This window comes from Limulus polyphemus, unplaced genomic scaffold, assembly GCF_000517525.1.
Source record: "Limulus polyphemus unplaced genomic scaffold, Limulus_polyphemus-2.1.2 Scaffold2135, whole genome shotgun sequence".
In the NCBI taxonomy this organism is placed as follows: Eukaryota; Metazoa; Arthropoda; class Merostomata; order Xiphosura; family Limulidae; genus Limulus; species Limulus polyphemus.
In genome coordinates this window covers 104744-131404 of record NW_013667745.1, presented here as the reverse complement: position 1 = coordinate 131404, position 26661 = coordinate 104744, and the positions used below count along the sequence as shown (strand labels likewise).

Here is a 26661-nt window from a genome sequence, read left to right as displayed (position 1 = left end):
ACTGTATTTTACAAAATACTAGTTGACTAAAACATAGCCCTGACAAGTTACTTTGTACACACCAAAGGTCTCCTTTATGTTATTTGATTCGGTAACATGAGTGAAGGTAAGCCTCGTCGTTGTAACTTCTGTATTGTTAGCCAGGCACAGGTGAAATGTCAATACAATAAAAATAATAAATATATATAAATGTATAATGTTATGAGATTTAAGCTATTTAATCTAAACATTTATGTTTTTGTGTTATAATTTATGTTCAGTCTATAATATAAGAGGCATAATTTATGTTTATTTCCTAATTTTTTATGGTGGTTGGGTGATTGGTCAAATTTATCGAACCCACATAGAGATTAATTACTGAAAATAACAGATAAAATATAAAGTTTTTTTTATTAAGAAACGTTTGATAACTATCTGGACATTATAAAGGTTTTGCATGTGAAATTTAAAAATTTTCTAATGCAAAAAAGTATTTTAAATCTTAAAATGAAAATTACTTTGCATGATAAATAGGCAAGATGTGAAAAGAAAAAAAGGCATGAGAGAAACATTGCTTTACAAACCTTAAGACCTAATAAAAAAATTAGATATTTTGCGTATGAAAGCATTGTAATGTTTACTGATAAACTGCCTTAACATTCACTTACTAATTTAAAAGTTATAGCACGAAAACTAAAACAAGTACAAAATGGTTACAATATCGGTCCCAGGGATCGAGCCTGGGTTGAAAAGAGTTAAATCAAAGCAAGACCTGCAGTTTTGTTAAGTCTACTTTTACAAATAAAAAAAAGAATGAAAAGATCAACATCAGTGAATTAACACATTAATGTTCAGTTCTGAAAAAAGAAGTAAGAAGAACCACCTCCTAAAATGAATTACTATTTTGAAATTCTGAACTAAATTTGAATATTATTGGGAGGGGTAACCAGGCACGTGTGCAAAAGACAGGTGAAAGTTTACATTTGGCCTGCTACACAGCTGCTGATTGAGCACCAATAATGAGGAGATTTCACTTATTTTAATAAGCAAAGAACCTAAAATTTCTCAGATTTTATTTAACATATTGTCTCCAGATCTTGGACATGCATGGTATCAAACACCATCATTCTAACACTGTCAAAAAAGTATTTTTGTGGCATATTTTTGGACATACTAGCAATCAATTTTGACTGAACTAAGAGAAGAAATTGGGCAGTAAATGACACTTAATTGGCATTCACATCAGCTACTGGTCAAGAATAAACATTCTAATTAAGATACAATTTTTTTAATTAAAATTTAATTTGTAAACAAATTTTTAAATCAAAACTTAATTTTTAAATTAAAACATAATTCTTATATATTTATAATTAAAAATTAATTTTTGATTTATGATCAATTAAATTTGAACACTAATATTCTGAATAAAATTTCAATAGGGATCTAAAGATCTATATCCTGGTATTTGACCATTCTGTAGACTATGATGTCATCACAAAACTGTTATTGTCTCCCATTGCCTTTGTTTTTATTTTTTATCAGACTGTGGATCCTCTTTCAGAAGTTGAATTTTGCTCCAATTCCAAGGTGATCATGTGATTCCAGTCGTCACTACCCGAGTTTATTTTTACCTGGGGATAAACAACGTGTGTGTTGTCTTGCCATGCATGATTTTTTAAACTGAAGCAATGGAGTCTATGGCAACATGAGCATTTTGGTCACAATCAGAACAACAGAATCACATTCATCTTTCAAAATGACATAATATGCATGTGCGCATTTCTTGTTTAACTTCCAACATGGAACACACTACCAAATTTACAGTTTTGGCAAAATACCTGTCATTTCTGCCTTTTGAATGATAGGATCTCTTTGAAAATTGTGTAAAATCATATGTATATGCAAATAACAAGTTCAGGGTCGGGTGTATTCATTTACTAGAGTCAGTCAGGGTTAAAAAACAATGCCCATGTTGTCTACATCTGTTGTTGCATCCATTGAGACGGAAAATGTGAACAGGCATCGTACACAGTTTTGTGGATAAAATATTCATCTAATTTATTCAGTATAAATTTTGATACAATGCTTAATTTACATATCTGCCTCACAAAAGTAAGAACAAAAAGACAGCCAAATCCATAAACACAGCAGATTCAGGTTAGAAAATTTCGTGAACAGATCATAATCAGTTGAACTCATGTCAGCCAATCTAAACTCTACTTTCGCAAAAGCAAAAGTAGACTAAAAGGTAGTTTTTGTTTCAAAAGTAGCAGATCTATATATTTTACTGAATTAGCATTTCAAGATGTACATAGACTATAATGATATTTATAAATAACCAAGTTATGCAATGATGCATATTGATTACATATATATATGCTCAGCAAAGTCACTAGCAAGTCTACATGCATTCTGTTCTGCATGCTACCTGGAACTGTATGTACACCTGTTTCATCACTGCTATGTAATATTTGCTGTATAATATAATTGATATGCTATTTTTTGTTACATCTGATATGGTTCACCATTCATAGAAGTGTTCTTTGCAGCATAAATCTTGCACTTTTATAGGAAAAAATCTTCCAAATATAGGATAATATAGGAAAAAAGGGCCAAAATATAGGAACTTAACCCTGTTTTCAAAATTATAGAAACAAAATATAAGAGATTACAGGAAATATAGGAATTGCTAGGAAGCATGTAAGTCTCTATTACATATCCTTTCTAAAAGTGATCAGATTTTGGTCACACTAAATTATATATGAAATGTCAAATGATAAAATTTAGTTCTGATACATTCTGTTCCATCACAACTTTATATTAACTGTGGTTATGGGATTTGCTGATTTGCATATTTAAAACAGTTTTAACATGTATATAAATATATGCATACATAAACGTGCAACTGACAGTGAGAGTGGCCAACTTGGTGCAATGTTGATGTTTTCCTTAGTGATTCAAGATACTTATCAATAATTTCTACAAAAAACATAGTGAGCATGCAGCAATTAATAATGATAGAAGTAACATTTTGATCAGTTAATGTTACATATAAACAAAAATCACAGCTTACAACGGTTTAATTTCAAATTTCTCTACCAATTTAGTTATAGTTTCTCCACTCCAGATGCTTCTTAGAAGCTCCCATACAATTTTAAACACAGAAATAATTGTCTCATGTTTATAGATTTATAGATAAGACAACATTGAATCTATTGATAGAAATCACAGGCAATTCTTACATGATCTAATAATAAAACAAGAAAAACCAAAAAAATGTCTGATTCACAAGCAGAAAGTGCCAACATTATATTGATATAAAATAATTAAATGTACTTTTTTTAGAAAAAATAAAATGAGAGAGAAATGCACAAAAAATGCATTTTGAAAGAATTCTCTAAGCATTGGTAAACATGAAATAATTGGCATACAGACAACATATTTTATATTTGTGTACCACAAGAATTACAACAACATTCAAAATAAGTTGATTTTAATAACTAACTAAGCTGTGGAACCAAGAATGCTTACCAGTGTTTTTCTTCCATCATATACGTCATAAGAAACTCCTAAAATCAAAGCAGAATCAAAGAAGTTATTTACTCAGATGCAAATTACAACCATTAAAGATAAATAATTGTCATAGACATTTGAAATTTCAGCTTTATCTTTTAAAACAAGGGATAAAACTTTCACTAACATAAGCTTGAGGTTAAACATACAAATTCCATATAAATTTAAAGGGTTTTTCCTACCAAATAAATTATAACAACATCCATGGTTATGCTTTCAGTAATGGTTCAGGATTTACTTGAAGTCACTACAGAAACCCATTTGCTTTGAGTGAAAATGTAAGTGTGAAGCATACTAAATAAATAAAAATTTAAAATTAATTTAACTCTACAGAATGAGAAACATCTTTTCAGCATTAAGAGAAAGTTTGTAATATTAACATTGCATCTAAAGCACAATCATATGCATATACATATTTATTATTAAAAATCATACTCACCAATCAAACGTAATGTTAGCACACAATGAGGCATGGTCCACTTGATGTCGTAGTCTTGAGTCCCAGTATAATAATAGCCAATCAGGAGGTATCCCTTAATGTAAAATATAAATGTTACAGTTTAATTCATGAACAAGCTTAAGTGCTAATGTTCAAGTTCTTCTTAACCCTAAATTAATATATGATACAACTTTAAAACTTTTTTATATATAAACATTTTAAAACAAGGCAACTGTTTTTAAATATCCATTGTTATATCACAATATCTACCTAGTCTCAGGCTTTCATTATTAGTGATATGAGCTCAGTATCAGCATGCACACATGTGTATATGCATAAGTTTTGAGTAATGATATCTAAAAATGTGTAATATTCAACCTAGATACTCTGTTTTTTGTAATTAGTGCAAGTATTATATATGTATTTCAAATATGAAATAAACTTAAAAATATAGAAAGTATACCAATTTTTCAAATGATTCACACAAAACTAATAACACAACTGATCTGGTGTATGCAAATATAATACATAGAAACTGCTCTTGTCTAATGATTTTAATTACAACAGTTCACAGTCAATACAATAAAAGTAAATTAGATAACATATGCTAAAACAACTTTTTGTAACATTTGGCTAAAAAATCCTGTTGTTGTTTTATATTTTTAACAAACAAAGTCTTTATTATTAGGTTACCCATGTAAAAGTCTTGCCTCTATTCAAAGGATAATAAGAATTCAAATGATTATGTACAATAAATACTTAAAAAATAGTTTTAAGATGCTCATCTCAAATCATATTAAAAAAAATATTTACTAATGTGTATTTCAAAGCTTTCCATACAACAAAGTTAGAATCTGAAGTAAGTAGTTAAGAAGTAGTAACTATAATATACCAGGTTACATTAACTTTCTTTTTAAAATTGAAACTTAATTGCAAAATATGTGTTAGTAAATAAAACTAATTCTATCTCAACATTTACTTTAATAAATTCATATCATGAGGACTGTGTGTAATTTGCTATTAGTATCCTCTGTCAGGAATTTTATATAAATGAATGTTGAAATAAATTTAGAACATAATTTAAAATTGATTTTAAAGAAAAATCTTATATGATAATTTTATATATATATGATTCTTAACTTGAGGTATTGTATCTGAAAAAGACTTGTTTCAGGTAGCATCCATTTACAATACTTCAGAGGTTTGATTATCCATTTAAACAACGCATACATGAGTAACAGTAGAAAACTGCTATGTTTGTACCCTTTTATAACTAGAAAAGAATGTCTTTATTCAGGAATATATGTTTAGTTTTTCACTCAGGTGTTCTGCACTTAGTTACTTGGTTCCAATAATTTGGGCAGAAAGAAATTCCCTGCCTTTTTCCAGACCTTTCCTTGATCAAAATATGTTATTCCCTGACCATGTGATCTACGTTTGCAAAGTATCATTGAACTGGTACTTATAATAATATGTGAAATTGCACAACATGTATTGTATTCATATATTGTTAACTAAAGACAAGACAGATGGAATGTTAAAAGTGACAGTTTAATTAAATGTCATCTTGCAAAGTTTCAATCTGATTGGTCACACCATTATAGAATTATTGATACTTTATCAGAACACACAAAATAAAGGCAGTTTATCTATCCGATTGTGATCCTGCATACCAATCATACTTTTTAATTTTAAATTAAATCCCAAAAACGTTATTACTACATAAACATCACTACAGATTTTTAACATTTATGATTATCATGTTTTGACTGTTAATACAAGGAAGAAATATATTTTTTGTTGTAAAATGAAATATTCTTTAACAAGTACACTTCTCAGACGTCTAATATTTATTAAAGCAATATTTTCTGATGTGCATACATGCACAAAAATGTACACTGCTCACCATACACTGCAGTAAACTCATATTTCCAATATCTATAAAACAATTGCACACATTGAAGAAATCATTCAGATCACATTGTATTATTTTTTGCATATGCTTTGAAACTATGTGTATCAAGTTTATTTGTATCAAAAGTACTGAAATCTTTGAATTAAATTGACTGATCATATTATGGAAAATATTTTCAGATTCATACAAGTTTTGTTCGTTCATGAGATCACCAGATTATACTTACAAATAATTAAGTTATAAATTCTAATTATACATACAGGATACTTCATAGATGGAATATGACTTGCTTGTAAAACATCCACAATGTTTATAGTTGAATTATAATCCCTACACAGACATGAATGTTACTGTACACAAACATGTTCATCACTGAATTGTAGTACTACATTTCTCGAGTATCAAGTCTATCACTTTGTTCTTATACAGTGTTGCTAATTACATTAAATAAAAACTACTAATAAGTAAAACTTTTACTAAAACTACTCATATTATTTTTAATCTAGTAAGGCCCTTGGATTTAGACACAATGACAAACACTTAACACACCATCCATACTTGACCATGCCAGTACTACACAATCTACATTATAATTAACATCTTGACCTCAAGAGCATATTGTGGACTGAAAGCCTTTAGCTTCAAAACTGTTAATCCAGTTCTATCAAACTGTGCATGCTCATCTTTACCTCCAGTCTTTATTCTTTCATATCTCTAGCATCTTGTTTGTTGCTTGAAAATTCTTAAAATATTACTCAGGTATCTGATGCATTAAATTACAAATTATTAAGAAAATATTATATATTCAGTTACCCTCTGGCACAAATTCATTTGTTTCTACAAAAATTCATGAATAACAAATAATGCCATATATTCAGTTACCCTCTGGCACAAATTCATTTGTTTCTACAAAGATTCATGAATAACAAATAACGTCATATTCTTGGAAAGCATCACGTGCCCTAATATTAGTTACTGTGTAGATTTGTTCTAACTTTGAACTACCAGGATTTAATGAAATAATCAAACATCCTTTAAATCTTTCCTACACAAACATGTGTCCATAATGTAATATACTCAGGGTATTACATGTTCCTTCCATAACTATTGACACAGGGTCTGTTCTATTAATGATCTGAGTTTGTAAGATCAAAAATAACATATTTAATGGAAACAACCTATCTATAAAGAGAAATTTGTTAAGAGCTTTTCTGATGTAGTATAACTATCCTCAATGACATCTAGGATGATGAGACAAAGCCTTTTCCAGAACCCTTAAATTCCACTTAGGTGGGAACCTAGCTACTATTTATGTAATCTGTCACAGCTGTCTTCATTCTCTATGGCAATTAACGGTAAACAAAAAAAATCAATGGAGTCAAAACTGTATGTATATTGAATGCTAAGTGCATCAGAATTGACCTGTACACAGTTTTTGGCACAAATAATATTTTATTTTTCACCATCTGTGTCTGAGTAGCATCACCAAATTATATGAAATTCCCTGACTTTTTCTTGTTTTTGTCTGCAAAATGAAATTTCCTGATGTTTCCTGGTCCCAAAAGCATAACATAAATTTCACTGACTTTTCCTGGTTTCCCTGACCAGTGGGAATTATGGTGTTAATGTTTTAGTGAAAAGGATGTAGGTACTGATGAATCTTCTTTATTCCTTGTTAGGTCCACGATTATATACTGAAGTTGTTATGCAGCCTGCATTTGCTTGGCCAAGCTTCTGTATAGCTTTTTCCTTTGTGAGTCAGATCCAACTGAACTGATGATGCAAAAGGCAGTACAGGTTGATACGAGTTAGGATTAATCCCTACTTGTATAATGTGACTGATTTGTGAAAAAAAGTAGTCTAGAATTGTGGAGTACCACACTAAGACTTTAGTGATTTGAAAGTGTTTTTTGACATAATCCTTTCCATCTTTTGTGGAGTACAGACATAAACTTTCTCATATACTTTGTGAAGCAGTGATTTCTTCTCATTAGCCATATAATTACAAGAAACACTGAAGTTTGCAAGCTCCAAGTACAAGAATAAGGTGTGTTAAAGATTTTCTCCTTGTGTTTGAATTTTTCCTTTGTCACTTTTGTTCAATACATTCTCTTTCAGACCTCCCATTTCCAATCTCAACACTTAATATGTTGTCTCCACTTTTACCTAAGAATACCACAATTGTAGCCTTATTTACAACACTTCTAATATATCTTAGAACCTTGTTATGTCAGTAATACAAATTATATATAGCAATAATTATCTGACTATAACAAGTTCTAAACTTCTTACAGTATGTTCAAAGAAAGGGATTTCATCAATCCAGAAAAGTTATAATTTTCCTATATGATAATATATTTCCGATGGGTATGTCCCTCTTCTCACAAGATCAGATTTTTTCTCGTTTTGTACTGCCCTCTATATGCAAACTTTTTTTCAAAACACATGCCACAAGCCTTCTTCATCTCTCTGTTGGAATCCAATATTCCAACATGTCTCTCATGCAAATCATCATGCGTCATCTCTCCACCAATAGAAGAGCACTACTATCATGTGATGAATGTGATTCCCTCTACACGCCACTACTGAACCATCACTTCGAAGTTTGGCAGAAGACGCTATCACCGGAATATTGTGGAGAGGACAGGTGGGAAGTGTGATTGGAAGGAAGTACCCATTGGAAATACATTTTTGTATAGGAAAATTATAACTTCCGATTAGATACTCTCCCTCCACTCCCAAGATTAGCTGGAATCCCACATTGAAAAGGAGGGACCATTGTGAGGGAAGAACAGGCGTATACTCAGAAAGCATCCAAATGGACACTCCTGGAGATGAGAGAAACAGCTCAATTGATCTGAGTAGGGGCACAGCCCCACTTCTGAACCAGGTATCTCTTCACCATGAACAGGTGGGATCAAAACATGGCAGAATATGAAGGGAGCACATCCACATGGGAGAGTATAGGTCAGTAATGTGATCCCAATCAGAGAAAACAGATACAACTCAATCCCACGTAATGAAAGTAGGTAATGGAGGTTGTGTCCCACGGTGTAGAGTGACTAGGGTGCATTGGACTGTACTCTGTAAGTCAACAACATCCAAAACCTCACTCGCTGGGTATCAACATCCACATGAGGGTAGGATGAGGATCATACCATCTTCACCTCAAGCCCTAGAGTCATGAATGTACATATAATACTGACTACAGGAAATGTCACAGGATGAGCACTGAGTTAGGGACTCTGGAATGTGTCATCTGGTATCTGAGGGAAGTCCATAGCAAGCAATCAAATGTGACCGTGAAACTGGTCCGGGATGTCCATAAGTCCTTAATATCCCTCGTCATTCCAAGAATGAGGGAATGCCCAGGACAGAGATGGATGACTCGAAACCTGTGTGAGGACTTATGTGATGGGTTCACTCAATCTTCAAAACCTCACTTGCTGGGAACCATCATTCATGCGAGGGTAGGAGGAGAGCACCCAATCAGAGGGGGTGAACTGTATTTAGATGTCTCACTCCAAGTATGTGTCACTCAACTGGAGGATCTTGTAACTCCTTCTACACTGGCAGAACACCACTGCCCTACTCTGAACTAAATGGTTATAACCATCTTTGTGGAACCCAGTCAGCAGGTTGCCTCCATGGTCAACCACCCCAGCGGCTTAGACCTGGCAAGTAGTATGGACTACCATATTCCATTGGAAGAAAGGGGAGGAAGTGCATTGGAAAGTTCAGAGGGATTGCTACACCCGAGACATTGTAATAGGTGATCATGAAACCCTATTTTTAAAAGCAGAACATACCGACTTATTCAGTAAAGGCATGGTAGGGATGGGCAGCAATTCCCTTCTGCTTTACCCATGCCATCCACTGGTGTTACGGTCTGGGATGGGCATTGTTACGAAGCAAATATCAAGAGATTATTCACACTCTAATGATCTTGTGAAACATCCCATCTCAAGGGTGAACATGCATAGCCATGGATAAAATGGATAAAGAGTGTGAATCAACATGGCATACAGTGCAGATTTTTGTGTTTGTTTGTGTATAAATATATCTGAGAATGATTATAGCCATCTATGTGGAATCCATTCAGTGTTCAGAAAGAATACCTAAGTGGGATCCAAAGAGAAGTTGAAGCCAGGGCCCCTGAAAAAAGAAAGCATAAGTAAGGACTAACTTCCTGTCAAAGCTGCACCAAAGTTTGTAGAATAGTCACAGATGGCAGGTGATACCCCGAGGAAGCAGAAACTGTGATGTGGTGCAAGCAGTGGGAGATGAACGTGTGCAGAGTTGTCCACATGTCCGACTATAGAATCTCCTCCAATGGTTGACAGAGATGAGAAGCAAGGGAGAAGGTAAAATGTCAGATTTGATGGGAGGAGAGCAAGGAGGAATAAGCCAATTGATCAAGGTAACAGGAGAAAGATCATGGGAAGAGGGAGTTTGCCATGGGATAAAGAGGCAGGAACAAGAACCCCAGAACAAAAGGAACAGGAAGAAATAGGTTCAAAAGGAAGTAAAGTAAGGGTATGAAGGACCATGTTAATGTTCCAGTCCAGATGTGATGGACAAATTTGCGATTGACAGAGCCAGAAAGAATAGATCAACATGGAAAGGACTGGAGAAGCAAAAATCCTGCAGAAATGGAAAAAATGGAAGATATGGGATAAGGCTGCCCTAAAACCAGAAATCAAGGAGACTGAAAAACCCTTCTCAGAGAGCCATGTAAGGAACTCAGAGATACAGGCAGCTGTAGGGTGAGAAGCCCAGAAACCCTGAGCCAAAGACCAGGAATGAAAAACACTCCACTTTCTGTGGTAAACAGCCAAAGAAGAAGGATGAATGAAATGGGCTAAATGAGAAGCTACTCTCAAGAGAATCTGAAACTCCTTGCCAGGGAGCCAAGAGTGAAGTTAGAGAACGGGAAGTGCATTATGTAGAACCGGCAATGGGATTGATGTCACAGGTCGAGAAGTAAGGGAAGTGGGAGGGGAGGGACCAACATGGAGCTGGAGCAATCAAGAGAACCAAGGTTGAGTGGGCCAGTAAGGAGAAATCAGAAGAACTTTGCACGGAGTAGTATGGATGAGTGAAACTACCTGATAAAGTAATCAAATAGGAGGATAAACATATAGGAACAGGTGGGACCAATCCTGTCTGAAGGCATCTATAGCAAAAGCCCGAGGATGGGGAACCGGGGACTAAACTGAGGTAATTTGTGATTGAGGGTGGTGGCAAAAGCATCGATATGGGGTGTACCCAAACAATGACAGAACCACCAAAAAGCTGAAGGATGCAGGGACCACTCCATGGCATAAACTCAATCTGGTCGGGAAAGACAATCGGCCATGAGATTGAATGCATCCGGAACATGACACAAAATCAAACAAATATGATGTGTGTAGGCCCAATAGAGAGGATTCAGAGTTGAAAAACACAGGGATTTTAACCAGATGCCACCTTGGTGGTTGATATAAGCCACCACCACAGAGCTCTTTAAAGTTCTTCACAACATTGTCAGAAAGGATCATAACCAGCCGATTGCAGGTGACAAAAAGAAAATGATCCAAAGCCCAATGGACATCCACGAGTTCGAGGACATTGATGTGAAGAGAACTTTCCTCCACAGACCAATGACCCAAAACCTCTTTGTGAACTACCCACCTCAGCCCTGAAGGGATGCATCCGTGAACAGATGTAAATTTGGCCACAGAGGAGGAAACGGAACACCTGTCGACGTATGGGCCTTGTCCAACCACCAATGGAGATTATCCATTGGGGAGGAGGGAAGGGATATAGGAGCATCCAAGGGATCCTAGGTGAAGTTCCATTGATTGTGAAAGACCCACTGAAGCAATCACATATGAGCCCTGCCTAGGGGTATGAGAGGTATCATAGGTGACCATATCCCCAAAAGTGATAGAACCTTGCGAGCAGTAAGTAAGTGTTTTCTGAATGGCCAGTTCCATAGAATGGAGCTGGAGGGAAGAAAGTTGAGCCCAACTGAGATGGGTATTGAAGAAAACACTCAAATGAACAAGGTACTGGGTAGGATGAAGAAGAATTCTCCAATTTGATCAACAGCATAACCGTGCAGCTACGATGAGGAGCTAACAAGTATGACTGACCAATTCCCTTTTGGAATGAGCAAGAACAAGCCAGTCGTCCATATAAATGTGGAAGCACAACCCCATGGAATGAATATGCTGAGCAAAGAAGTGTACCACTCGACAGAACCTGTATGTTACCAAAGCCAAGCCAAAAGGCAAGGCACTAAATTGGTGTATCACACCCCAGTGAACAAACTGAATATAAGGACAAAATTGTTCCACTATGGGAATATGCAGATAAGCATTAGAAACGTCTATCTTGGTCATCCAAAGGTCTGGAGAAGAGGCCCACCAAAGAGAAAGGTAGGTTTCCATGGTAAAGTGAGGAGCATGGACATATTGATTGAGGCAGGGCAGGTTGATGACTGGATGCCAGTCCCCGGTCTTCTTGAGAATGGACATACAGGTGGGAGTAAAAAACTCTAAACCTGGGGGAACTGGTTCGATAGCCTGTTGCATTATGAGGTCTTGAACCACCTCTGAAAGATGCTGGTATGTTAAGGGATCCCGAGAAGGAGGAAAGGGTCGGGGGACACTGGATAAAGAAGGAGGGGAAAGAAATGGGGTAACAAATCCTTCTGAGAGAACTCTGTGAACCCAAACACTGGAGAGAAAAGGGCTCCACAAAAGAACAAAATTCGACAGTCAAGCTTTCACTGTGCCCAAACCGATCACGTAATCACCAGTACAATTGTTGGTGTACTGTGCGTCATCTTGAAAATCATCGAACAGAGGCACCGTGGGAAGGTGGGACAGGTAGAGGTTGGGAAGGAGAGGGACAGGAAATAAGAATTGGTGCTACTCTCAGCAGCGACTGCAACAAACAGGTCACCAGATGTAAAAGGTGGATTGTTGATGGACTAAGGCCACCCATGACTCCAAAAACTCTGGAACCATGTTGAACACAAAGCTCCATAGAAATGGGGCCATGCATAGGTTCCGAAGATATGGAGTTTGTAGACGTTTGCAGTGCGAGAGCCAAAGACAACAGACGAATCAACGTAGAAGTAGGGAGGGAGAGGATATCAACAGAGAACACCTCAGAGTTCATGTGAAGAGCCTCGGACAGGAGTTGAGGGAGGAGAGGTACCACAAAAGGATCATTAGGGTTAGACAAAGGCAAGAATATTGAGCTTGGGTAAGTTGGACAGGATAATCAGGTTCACCCCCCATACAGGTAGAAGAAAACCCAACAATTGTTGGCTGAGAAAGGGAAAGTTCACCAGATGTTAAGCAAATCCAGGCTCGAAAGGCTCTGAAGGAAGTGGGGCAGAAGCAGGTGACAGAGACTGACTCATATAATGCTCGATCTCCCAACAAACGATTGACAATAAATCCCCCAACGGATTACCCGTGCCATGTTTGAAAAGAACAGCATCAGATGCAGGTGGTGTACTTGAAGTGGTGACTGTAACATCAGAATTTAGGGAAATAAGCAGCAAACACGAGTAGTAAAGGCTTTTAGAAATCAGATTATCTTCAAAGAAATGAGGTAGGAAAGTAAAGTTATTAAACAAAAGCAAAACTGAAAGTTAAACCCCTTCAAGGTAACGAAAAAAGAATGTCTGCACTCGACAGGTGCCAAATGAGAAATGATAGTTTGGTGGTAGCGCGTAGAGGGAATCATGTGTCACGTGATAGTAGTTCTCTCCTATCGGTGGAGAGATGATGCATGAGAGACATGTTGGAATATTGGATTCCAACAGAGGGATGAAAAAAGCTTGTGACATGTGTTTTAAAAAAAGTTTGCATATAGGGGGCAGCATAAAACGAGAAAAAACAATCTTCTGAGTAGAGGGGAGTACCTTATTGGAAATTAAGTATCACAAGTATATTTTAAAATAAACTTACTATGAATGCACACTAGATAAATAGTTTGAAAAATTGAAACAAACAATTTTCAGACTGCTCCTAAAACGAATGTGCCATTGCATGTACTTACCATGAAGAATGAAAGAGACAAAATAACTGACAAGACTGTTCCGCCAATAAGAAGTAGGTTTAGATACAAGATAACTACACATGCCACAGAATGTAAAACTTCTAAACCTGAAAAACAAAACAAAATTCTTAAGAAAACCCAGAAATTGATTAGTGATGATTCTATAAAAAATCAACATTTATTTTTCTCTTTTCATTCACGTTGCCTATTTTGGAAAGTTTGTGGAATATTTTTCTAGCTTGTCAAATCATTAACTATTTTATTTTATCATGGTGTTCCTCAGTTACAAGAATCTATTGGCATTTTTCTTCTATTTTTAAAATGTTGATGAATATTTTATCGTACCAGTTTGAAAACGTTATTAATAGCTTTAGTCTTACATACAGGAAAGCCAGTGTTTTTAATATTGTTTTCTAGTAATTAAAAGTTAACATTTTTCAACACTGAAAATGTATTTCTGATAGATACTTCTCTTGATTTGTGCTGCCCACTATATGCACAATTTTTGCTCATCATTAGCTTTGAGGCTCTCACCTAACATCATGTGTTTACATGTGGTATAGCTGCATTGTAGCATGCAAATGAGTATGATACAACCCTCCACCAACAGGAGAACAACACACCCTTGTAATGCAGCTAGATCCTTCTATACTGTAGAGCACAATCATCACTTCGAAATCAGACAAGAAAAGATGCACTGGAAGTGGTGAAGATGGGTGAGAAGTGTGAGAGGAAATTAGTGTCTATCAGAAATTTCCAATACGATACACCCACTCCCATAATAACTAGAATACCACATTGAAACAGTGGAGAGACCAGTGCAAAATTTACCTGGCAGAGCCCCTTTCGAATGGTGCCCAATGAGAACCCATGGAGTGTGATACTCTAAAATATAGGGTCACAACGATGAAAGAACACACCTCACCTGTACCAAGGTATACTCTTCTCCTGCTGTGAAGATACATGTCATCAAGCCAGGCAGGAAGGATGCAAATCTAATTTTGGAAATTGATGCACCAGAGTGGCTAGGGCACATCAGACCATACTTGGATAGGTCACTACCAGTCCAAGATCAGGTGGCATCAGCTATGTCTTCCAGTCCACAGTAAGAGGAGGGTCCCAATTTTATTCACCTCAAGGCCAGGAAGCAGAAGGGAAAAGAAACTTCCATTCCAGCAACCTATGAAAAGCACATGTGCAGACCCAGTATACAACCAACACCAAGCCACCCAGTAACCTATCCTAAAGGCAATAGTAGGAAGAGAGAACACAAACATAGGGGTTCAACTCCAGTCTAAAAACCAGGAGGAAGCCTCCATGGTCCACCACCCCAGTGGCTAGGAACTGGTAAGTGGCAAGGACTCCTATACTCCACACAAAGAGGGGAGGAGAAAACAGTGAAGAGTCTGGAAGAATGCAACACTTAAAACTGTGCAATGGATGAGCATGAAAACCTTATTTTGAAAAGCAGGCCAGTCCAGGTTTATTCAATTAACACCATAGGAATGGGCAGGAATCCTGACAGTGTTTTACTCATGGTAGTCCATGAGTTGGTATGGTTTGGAACAGACCTTATTTATGAAGCAATATACCATGAGAACCCCTAGAGCAGTCTTGTGGAACACCCAATCTCATCAGTGAGTTTAAAGATCTTAAAGATTGCATGGTGTGGATTTAAAGTTAAGTATACCCTTAACAAGATCCTGAGATGTATAAAAGGGCCATTGCAAAGGTAAGAGATATAGAAAAAGAACCCACCTAGTCAGAGCCAGTAAGCTATGTTGAATGGCAATAATAGAAAGTTAGTATCCCAAAGAATAAGAGATGGCCGGGTGATGGAGAGAATGCGCAACAAAATTATGTAGGACAGTCCACACAATCCCCACCAACGGAAGTGAGCAGCCAGAGGGAGAGTAAGGTGCCAGATTTGGCAAGAGTAGACCTGAAAGAGTCAATGTGGATCTATATCTAATGAAGCATAGGTTAAATGGATGAGCTGCTGTAGCCACCATGTAAGGGTAACAAGAGAAATATTTAGGGGAAATGAGGAAATCTATAGGATATATAGATGATAGTGTGAACCATGAAAATGAGAAGTACAGGCCAAATAACAACAACCACATAGATGGGACAGAGAGAAATGAAGCAGATCAGAATGAGAATGAGTGAGAAATGGAAGGAAGATAAATAGGAGTGAACATGCTCTTCCCTTCATGAGCCACAGATGTTTTAGGAAGAAAAGCACAAGCAGAATAATGAAGAATATAAGTACGATGGAGAAGAATATGGGAAGCATCAATGGCATATACATCAGATCTGCTATGGCCATTCACAAAAAATGAAGAAATAGGGCTAAAGCAAAAGACAGTACAAGAAACAAGAGATTAATGGTGTAAAAAGAGGAAAGTTAAGGGTGTGAAGAACAGCATTTAGTTCCCAATCAGGAAGGACTGTCACACAATGAGGATAAAGGTGGCAAAAAGAACGAAAGAGAAGAGAAAGAACAGGGGAGGAGAATTCATGACGATAATGGGAAAACCATAGGTAGAGCTGCTCTGTAGCCAGCAATATGCCATGAGCAAACAACCATGTAAAAATTCAGCAAGATGGGAGATAGAAGGATCAGAAGAGGAGAAAGCATGATGCACAGACAAGGAGAGAAGATAAACAAATGGAAATAGAAAGAAGGAAGGCCACACATAAAGAGAATCTCGAATGTCTCATAAGGAACTGAAGAAAACCCACAAATGAATCTGGAGTGATGGCCCTACAAAATGGGAGAGAGAAGTGAGGTTGAAGAAGTATGGTGAGGACTGGAGAAGGTTCAACAGAGGAAACCAAAGCCAAGCTGGCCAGTGAAGTGTGAGCAGGAGGACTTGACACAGAGTGACCGGAATGAGGGAAAGCATATGAGGGAGAAGACAAATAGGAGAGTAGGCCTAGAGAAAAAGGTTGGACCAGTTCTGATTGAAGGTATCCAAAGCAAAAGCAGAGGGATGAGAAACTGGGGACCAGAAAAGGGGAAATATGGTGTTGAGTTGAGCAGCAAACATGAGAAGTGCCCAGATGAAAGCACAGCTACTGGAACACCACAGGATCTTGTTGGGCCTGAAAAGACAATTTGTGACAAGAATCAGGAATATGACTGTATAGGTAAAGAATGGGTCCAGAAAAAGAGTTTGAGATTGTGGAAACAGAGAGAGAGAGACACTGGGTGCCCCTCTAATGATTGATATCAGAGACAACAGCAGATATGGCTAGATGAATCATCACTAGACATCCATGAACCAAGAAGGTGAATGGAGGAAAAATAATGGAAAAGTGTAGAGAGTAGAAGACAAAGTTCGGAAAACTTAAGCTTAAGAAAAGATGAACAAAAGACAGAGGGTTCAACCTCCAAATCTGAAGAAAAGACTCCAGAGTTCAGGAGTCGAAGAAAGGCAATATAGCACAAAGTTAGGCCTAATCATGTGAGATAATGAAACAAAAAAGGACAAGGCATACATGCACCAAAGTAGTGTTAAAAGTAAATGAATATGATCTAACATATCTGGAGAGAAAGTGAAAAAACATAAAAAGAAGAAGCAGGGAACAAATTACAAATAGGAGGAGCGAAACATATCTGAAAAAGCCAGTCCCAAAATTATTAAAAAGCATAGGTATATTCAAGACAGCATGAGTATAACATTAAGCTAAGGTAGGTAGTAGTAAAAAACTGGCAAAAACCTTTCTATCATGAATGAGAAACATAGGGAAAATATATCAGGTACAAAAGAAGGCAAAGGCTTCAGGAACTACTTCACCCACACTCCCCCTGCACAAAAGCCATCACTTCTCTCAACAGACAAAGACAAACCTGATGCCAATAAAGGTGTGAGACTAGCATGAACAATGTCTTGTTGTCTCACACCAGACAAAGTAGAAGTTACTGATACACCCACTTAAAAAATTCCTATCTCTGAAAAGTTCACAAAAGACACATTATTACACACGAGTAACAAATCAAGAAATTATGATTGTGCTTTACAGTACAGAGGAAGTCAGCTATGCTAGGAGGGTGTGTTGTTGCACTTTTATTGGAGGAGGTTTGTTCATTCGCACACTACATTGCAGTTATATCATGTGTAAATACGTGATGTTAAGTGAGAGCCTCAAGGCAAGTGGAGTACGAAAATTGCACTTATAGAAGGCAGCATGAATCAAGGAAAGCTATTAAGTGACAAGAGGTATGGTATTGTATCGGAATGTTGAATATTATGAAAATATTATAGAAAACACCTGCAAGAAAAGTAATGTTTTAAGCAGTTATATACAAAGGAAATATTATACATAACTAAGCCTAACCATAATTGAAATATCCTATTCCAAGTCCACACAGCATAAAGAAGATATGCTGAAGTGGTGGCGACTTGCAATAAAGTAACTGTCGATGAACAACAGCCAATGGATAGCCTGAAAAATACAACATATTTATGGTTATTATTAGTACCGATTGACTAATTCATTTAATCAATATAAAAGATTACCTAAGAACATCAATTACATTGATTAGTATCACATAAGACAATTGGTTAATTGAAATTATGAATAAATTGATTAATGTCATGAAAATAATCAATTAATCAAGCGCTTCTGATTATTACTATTTTAAATTATTCCAATTTGGCATCAAAACATAGTTCATAAATCAAGTTTTAATATTATGTAGGTTTTCATTTATAATTTCAAAAGAAAATATCTAAATAAATTCTCAATGGTCAGTTTTCTGTATCACTTGTTTACTCCAAATTCAACATTCTTTCCATTCCTGTTTGAGCTTCTGAGTTTTAATGCAAGTTATAAACCTACATTATTCGTATTACTAAGACAAAATCTAATTTTATAGCCTATAATCATCTTGCTTTTCTTAGATGTAAACCAGAATGTCAGACCCACATGTCATACCCTCCTATCATATATTATCTTTCATAAAACGTCAATAATTCTCTCTGATGTTTGATATCACATTATTTATAAATAATAGAAAAATATTATTTTAATTTACTGATTTATGTATTATGCTAATTCATTCTCACAATAGCTTTTAAACTATTTGGCCTTCAAAGTTACTATTCAGGTTGACCAGCTAAGGGAATTATTTAGTTATAGCTTTGTCAGAGAGCTAGTTAAATTAGAATAATTATAGGAAATTATACTCTTTGTTTATGTTATTCTTTTATGTTCTAAGTTGAAGACCTGAAATAAAAATTCAGTAAAGTACTAAAACAATCCTAGTAAAAATTACAATTAACCTTATTGAGACTTTGACTGCAAAAAAGTACAAGAGCCACAAGTTAGTACTAAATTTCTTGATTTTTTAAGTATATATATTTTATTGGTTGGTTGTTATAAAAATAACTAAAATGTAAAAATTAGAAACTAGTTAGGTCAGAGAATAAGACATAAATAAAAAAAAAGAATTTCTCAGCAAAGTATGTATGTAAGAAGTTTGGACATTACGTAATTCAACATACTAATTATTGTAACTTGAGCTATGCATTCACTGGCAATTTGTAGCTTTGTTATGCATGTTTATTAGTTAGACATGGTTCACAGAGCAATAAAACAATAAAAGTAAATGAAAACAAACTGTTATGAGCCTGAGGCTGTTTAGGATAAATAATTGTAATTTCCTGTTACTATCTGCAGTCATTCAAGAAAGAAAAAGGGCAGATTTATTTCATATGTTTTAGTGGTTGTTATAAGGCTGATCAAATGGTCTGAGAACCTGTATAGTATTAGGATAGTGAAAATAACATATAAAAATAAAATATAAAAGTTTTACATAATTGATACTTGAAACCATTGGTACTTAGTGAAACTCCATAATTACAGAATTGAGGGGAAAAAAAAGAAAATTGTATATTTCACAAATACTTCACTTATTAATGACCATGGTTTTGCCAGGAAAAGCATCATTTGTCTTTGTATTTTCCTCAGTTTTGTAATTATGGAGTTTCACCAAGTATTGATGGCTTAAAGTATCAATTATATAAAACAAGCTAATATAGCAAGAGTGATCATCTTATATAAAGTTTTACTAACAAAAAATTTTGATATTGATTTAGGAGGCTCTAGAGGTTATGCAAAAGAAATTTGAAAACTGTAAGATGAAAAAAAAAAGTATTTTTAATCTTAACACGAAAATTACTATGCAATCAGAAGAGTCAAAATATGATTCCATAAGTTCACAGACAAATTTTTAGTAAAAATACTTGACAGATTTTGTACAGATTAACATACTATGTTAAATGTTAAGAGTATGCATGACTACATAGTGGTTGCAAGGGTCAAAATGATAAGTCTGCATAGATATGGTTATTTGATTGCTGTCATGTCTCACAAAAATAATCAACAAATTGAAATTAGTGTTTCTGATTATTACTATTTTTGATTATTCCAGCTATCCAATATCATGTGAGAATAATCAATTAGTTGATCAATGAGCCTGTGATTAATCGATTATCATATTCCACCTATTGTGCAAATCTAGCTTCCTTCAGGTGTGGTAAAAGCTGCAACATTGATAGAGTTTAAGAGAAGACTGGATAAATGTTCTAGAGATCAAGACTGAATCCAGGGAAAGATGTTTCTATAAATATATATATTTTGTACTGGTAGTAGAAAATGACAGGTCTTGATGGATTAAATAGCCTCTTATTATTCATTGGAAATGAAAGAACAAATATTACTAAATGATACAATAAATGGTTGAACTCAACCAAAGCTTCAATTTTCTCTCTTGAAAATTTATATACATTTACTAACTTGTTTCAAGCTTCAAAAATCTAAAATCTAAATTTCAGTTTTAAACTAAAAGTCACTTACATACACAACAACACAGTTAGCTACAGACCTATATATATATATATATAAAATATACATACACAATTATCTTTGTCATTTATACTTTTAAATCAGACATACATATGGTTAAGTTTTGAGCTTTCAATAGTCACATACCTTTTTTTACTTAACACAAGGATATAACTCTTTATGATTTGCCTTTATTTTGTATTAAAAGATATAGTCCCTATTAATCCATAGAAAGTATTTCAGTTTTTTACATGTATCATTATTTATCAATATGCTAGTAAGCTTCCTTATACTAAAATTTTTTAATTTTTCTGTTATTAGATGTTTTATGTTCTGTTTTATACACTTAAAATTGGATTTTCGATTAAAATATATGTTCTGAAGAGCAATAAAATTATTTTCTTCAAGCTTAACCATATAAAACACTTTACAGAATTCCCAGATACTCTTTTCAATAAAATTCAGTAACAAGTACTGTAAATATCTTAGTTTTTACAATTTCAAAGTAATTTTAGCATTTGTACAAATGAACAAAGTGATTTTTAAAATTCTTTTTAGCTCTGCAGTTACTATATTTACTATTTCCTTTACACAGTCAGAAGCTACTGTTTACCAAAATTTTCAAGTTAGAGATTATATCTTTCAAATAAAGTAATTTTTTCAATAAATACTCATGACTTTTTAAAATTTGATAGAAATGCTCATTATATAAAATCATGACCCCTAAACTGCATGAAAAAATAATTTTTGAAATACACTAAATGTTTGCAAAACCAATAAATATGTGATCAACTACTTAAGTATTCCAAAGTGTCTTTAAAAGCATAAACTGATACTTACCAATAAGAACAGATAGCAACAAACGTAGAGCAGGTTCTGTTGCTCCAACAGCTAAAGCTAAACGACCAACCCAACTGACATTTGCCTCTAAAGACATGGTAGCAAACTGTTAAAAATCAAATTTTATGTCTAAGAGTTGCTGAAATAAATTATAAATTTTGAAAAAATAAATGTACAGTTACTTTAGGGATAATGCATGTATGATAATATAGAGATATTATAATGATACTTAGTTTATAATATTCGAGCAACAAAAGAGAAGCTTAAGTTTCTGTACTCGTTTTATATGGAGTAGCTCTTAAATATGACCCAAGAGTGACTTGATTCAAGTGTTTAAAATTATTAGAAGCTTGGACAATCTGTTTGTGAATGAGAATCTTGAGTAGTAAAGTAAAAGTATCGTAAATGAGAACTTTAATATTAGGAATATAACATGTTTCAGTTTTCAAAACCTAGATCTAGACTTGCTCTTCAGTAAAATTATTCCTCTGATTTATAAACTTTTGGACTGGTTGGTCAGATGAATCAGCGTATGTTATTCGAACACTTTTTAAACCTTTATTGGATAGGTGTATGAATGTGAACATACAAATTTAGTTTTGGTTTTGCTGTTTAAAATTGTCAAATGAACTGAAGGTGTTGATGCATTATCTTTTTTTGTACCTAATGTTGGGAATGGTAGAACTAAGGAACAAAAATATAAATTTTGTGAGGATAGGAGTCATCTTCAGCCAAAATGTTTTTATCTTTATAATAAGGTAGTTAACCTTTGAAATGGGTTGCCTTCAGATGTGGTGTAAGTAGTAAATTTAAGGGAGTTTTAAGGGAAGGATTTATAAATATTTAAATGATAATGGGGTGGTTTTGAATTTTTTTTATAGTTTAGTGGATGGGACAGACTAGATAGACAAACAAGCTTCTTGTTGTCTCTTTAAATGTTATAATCTTAATTATCTCTCTGTTTACTCATTCTTGTCTCCAATAAATATGTCCAATAAGACCTTGAAAACAAACCAGCTATCTCATATGGCATACTGTTTTACAAATTTATACATGCAATACTAAAGAAGTGACTTTTACCTACAAACAAGTCTACATTTTCAAAAGAGCCCTGTACTCAAAAATCTGACTTTTTATTAGGCAGTGAAGCATGGTATTAGCTGTCAAAATGTTATTATTGAGTTTTCTCTAATGTCTGATTTCTGCCTGTTGCAGTTCAATAGTTATATTAATGATTTGGATGTCTAATTATTTTCCAAGTTCATTAACCATGTTAAGATGTTATTTTAGATTAATACTGTTAGTTTCTTCCAGACCAGGGCAGACTTAGTGAGAAGACTGAATGTGAAAAATAAGCTTTCAAAATGAGAAGTGTGAAATAATGCACTTAATGTGAAGAAACTTGGAAAGTGCTTACATATACTTTTTTGTATGAAAAAAAGGTTTATTACTGTAGAAAATGGCAAGTCTTATGATGTGATTGTTCTGTCATGATGAAAGAGCTTTTATAGCTCTGAAGTCCATTAAAATGAGTTTTTAATAAAAGCATAAGAGGGTTGTTTTAACCTTGTATAAAACTCTGGTGTGGTCTCATTTTGAGTTGTATGCATTTACATCCCTTATAAGAAGAATATTAACAAGCTTGTGTAGGGCATGCAACTAAACTGACACCTCATTTAAAAAAAAACACTACTAAAAAGTACTGAAAATGGGATCTGCTTTATTCCAAGTGTAACAATAGGTGGATGAGGCATTACTCAAGTGTTTAAAATGGTTAGGGTATTATATACGTATATATATATATATATTCTACTATAGGTAGTCAGACTGAAGGCATTAAAATGCAAACTTCAGTGTTATGGAAGCAAATATCAAGTTATGTCACCTTATACGTTAATCATTCATTTCTTATATGCAAAATTTATTCCTACCTTCTTTAAGTACTAATTTAATGAAAAATTTATTTACTAATATAACAGCACTGGGAGTAACAAAACAGACTCGAATAATGTTAAAATTAAACTCTGTAGACAACACAACTAAACCAAACCTGCAGCTAGCTTTAAACTTCTAAGCTCTAATAACAAAGCAAACAAATTAAAGCAATAATAAGACTTGTATCCTTGTAAAAATTTGATTTCATAACATTTGTTAGGAATTATTTAATATTTCCCCTAGCCCTTAAATTAAGGCTTAATTTCTGCACGCTTTTCACAATACTATTATTAGGTTACTCAGTACTAAGAAGTAATATTACTATGTGACCTCACTCATCAATAAACTAAGAATAAGATCGATATACACAGTACGAGAACGAGTGTCTATCACCACTCCAGTATCACTACACTTTTGTAGGCTTACTGTACAAGAAACAACAAAAGCAAAATTACTTGAATAATATATTTAAATAATCGTAATCACCTCTCCCTAGGTTTATTATAATAATAATTCTTTTCAGGGTTACACCAATAACTTGCACGTCAACTAACTAGCATACCAAAGATATGTGGGAACATTTTCCTCATTTTAACTACTACCGCGAGATGGCATAAAACTCTAGGGAATTATATACGGTACAACGTAACCGAGAGTGCGCAATGTAAGTTTAGAAAGTAGAAAGACTGCACATGTTTCGGAGTGGCAACCATTTTATTTCTAATACAACTACCGAGGTTCGTAACTGAAAGTAGGCCTAACCCTAAAATTAAACGAATTAGGTAAAACAATGAGTTTTATACAGGTTTCCGAAGAAGAAAACGACGAAATAATCGAGCTACCATGTGAAGATGATGGAACTCTCCTTTTATCTACGTTATCTGCTCAATTTCCTGGAACTTCTGGATTGAAATATCGTAATCCAGATTCTGGTGGCGCACTACGTGGAGTGCGACTTGTAAAAGGAAGATTTTATCCTCCTGATGCTGGATGGGGAAATCAAGTATATATTTGTGTATTTCCAAAAGGTATTATTATTATTATGTCAAAATGTATTTGTGTTTATATTTTCATGTATTTTTATAGATTAACATTAAATATACATAGTGGGAAAGAATTTTAATTTGGAATGTTGAATATCATGAATTCATAAAAATTTTAAAGGGACAAAAAGGAGCTTATTAATATTATTATTAGCCCATCAAGGATGTCCCTTCCAGCTCTCAACTATAACCACCCCTTACTACTCATGTATTCATTTAATCTTTCTTTTAACTCAGTTAAATTTTCTGCCTCCACCACCCTTGAAGGCAGCTCATTCCATTAACCAACCAGTCTGTTTGAAAAGTAATGCTGGCTAAACTGCAGACAACTCCTACACTGCCAAAAGTTGAATTTATGACCCCTTGTCCTATTGTTTTCACTGCTTAACACAAAAACATTTGGTGGATCTATATTATCAACACCCTTAATAATCTTAAACACCTCAATCAAATCCCCTCTGACCCTTCTCCTCTCGAGAGAGTTTATAAGTTTAGATATTTTAGTCACTCCTCATAGAACAATCCCACCATCCCAGGTATCATCCTAGTGGTTCTTCTCTGAACCTTTTCCAACAATTCAATATCCTTCTTGAGGAAGGGAGCTCAAAACTGTATACAGTACTCTAAATGAGGCCTTACAGATGATTTATACAGTGAAACAATAATATCCCTTGTCTTGTATTCAATATTTTTATAGATGTTACCCAAAATCTTATTAGCCTTATTACTAGCTACAATACATTGTTTAGATGACTAAAATGATTTTTAACCACAACACCAAGATCTTTTTCTTCAACCACAGTATTTAATGTATTCCCATTTAAATTGTAACATTAATTTGAATTGTGAAAACCTTCATGCTTCACCTTACATTTTGAATTGTTAAACATCATCTGCCACATATTGGCTCAATGCATCCAATGATCTAAATCTCCCTGCAGCATCTTTGATACAGTTAGCCACCCCAAAAATATTAATGTCATCTGCAAACTTCAAAATTTTGTTAGTCATTCCAGAGTCAATATCATTAATATGAATCACAAACAGCAGAGGACCCAGCACAAAGCCCTTAGGCACACCACTTTTAACTGTGATCCAGTCAGATCTAACTTCATTTATTACTACTCTCTGCTTTTTTACTCTACAGCCAATTTTCTATCTAATTTAATAACATTTCCCCCACAGATTTAATATTTGTAACAAGTCTTTCTTTTTTTTTTTGAGCACCTTACCAAATGCTTTCTGAAAATCGAGGTAAACCAAATTCACAGTATTTCCTTCATCAACTCTTGTAGTAACATCTTTAGAGAATGTCAGAAGATTTGTTAAACAAGACTTTCCTTTAGTGAAACCATGCTGGCTCTTTGACACAATATCAAACTACTTTAAGTGACTTTGCTATGAATCTATAATCACACTTTCCAATTACTGATGTAAGACTAATTGGCCTATAATTGCTGGACAATGTTTATCACCTCCTTTTAAATATTGGACTAATATTAGCCAACTTCCTATCTTCTGATATTGTTCCACTATTCAGTGACCTATAAAAATGTATTAGCTAGAGGTTCACAAATAAAATATTCAAGTTTCTTTAAAACTCTAGGATAAAAGTCTAGTCCAGAGGATTTATCAATTTTTAGGTTTCCCAACTTTTATCTTACATTTTTAGACCTTAAAATGACATCTTTTACATCAGTATTTTTTCCATACATTAAGTGCTCTGGTTGAGGCATAATACTTGTATCTTCTTTTGTAAAAAAAGAATAGAACATATAATTTGATAGGCTTACCATCTCATAATCTTCCAAGATCAGTTCCACACTATCATTTCTAAGAAGCCCAATCCCCATCCTAAAATTTTGCTATCATATATTTAAAGAATTCCTTATTGTTTGATTTGACTCTCTCAGCCAACCCTTTTTCACATACAGTTTTTGCCCTTTTAACCAGCTCTCTCTATTTCCTATAGTCCCCCAAGTCCTTATTATTTCCAGTAAGTTTAAATTTCTTGAATTTAT

The 26661-nt window shown here is 34.4% G+C and overlaps 2 protein-coding genes across 2 annotated transcripts in view; one reads left to right on the top strand and one right to left on the bottom strand.

Annotated features, from left to right (window-relative positions):
• Positions 1 to 24179, bottom strand: part of LOC106466051 (lysophospholipid acyltransferase 5-like) — a 55010-nt gene extending 30831 nt beyond the window's left edge. Inside the window, exons 1-6 of the mRNA XM_013926292.2 lie at positions 24160 to 24179; positions 21663 to 21768; positions 18312 to 18419; positions 13968 to 14074; positions 3992 to 4085; positions 3511 to 3548 (exon numbers count right to left, since the gene is read on the bottom strand). Coding sequence (XP_013781746.2) covers positions 3511 to 3548; positions 3992 to 4085; positions 13968 to 14074; positions 18312 to 18419; positions 21663 to 21759 — 444 coding nt within the window. The 5' untranslated portion in view covers positions 21760 to 21768; positions 24160 to 24179. The remainder of the gene's footprint in view (positions 1 to 3510; positions 3549 to 3991; positions 4086 to 13967; positions 14075 to 18311; positions 18420 to 21662; positions 21769 to 24159) is intronic.
• Positions 24180 to 24272: 93 nt separating this feature from the next.
• Positions 24273 to 26661, top strand: part of LOC106466052 (TAR DNA-binding protein 43-like) — a 23315-nt gene continuing 20926 nt past the window's right edge. Inside the window, exon 1 of the mRNA XM_013926293.2 lies at positions 24273 to 24625. Coding sequence (XP_013781747.1) covers positions 24388 to 24625 — 238 coding nt within the window. The 5' untranslated portion in view covers positions 24273 to 24387. The remainder of the gene's footprint in view (positions 24626 to 26661) is intronic.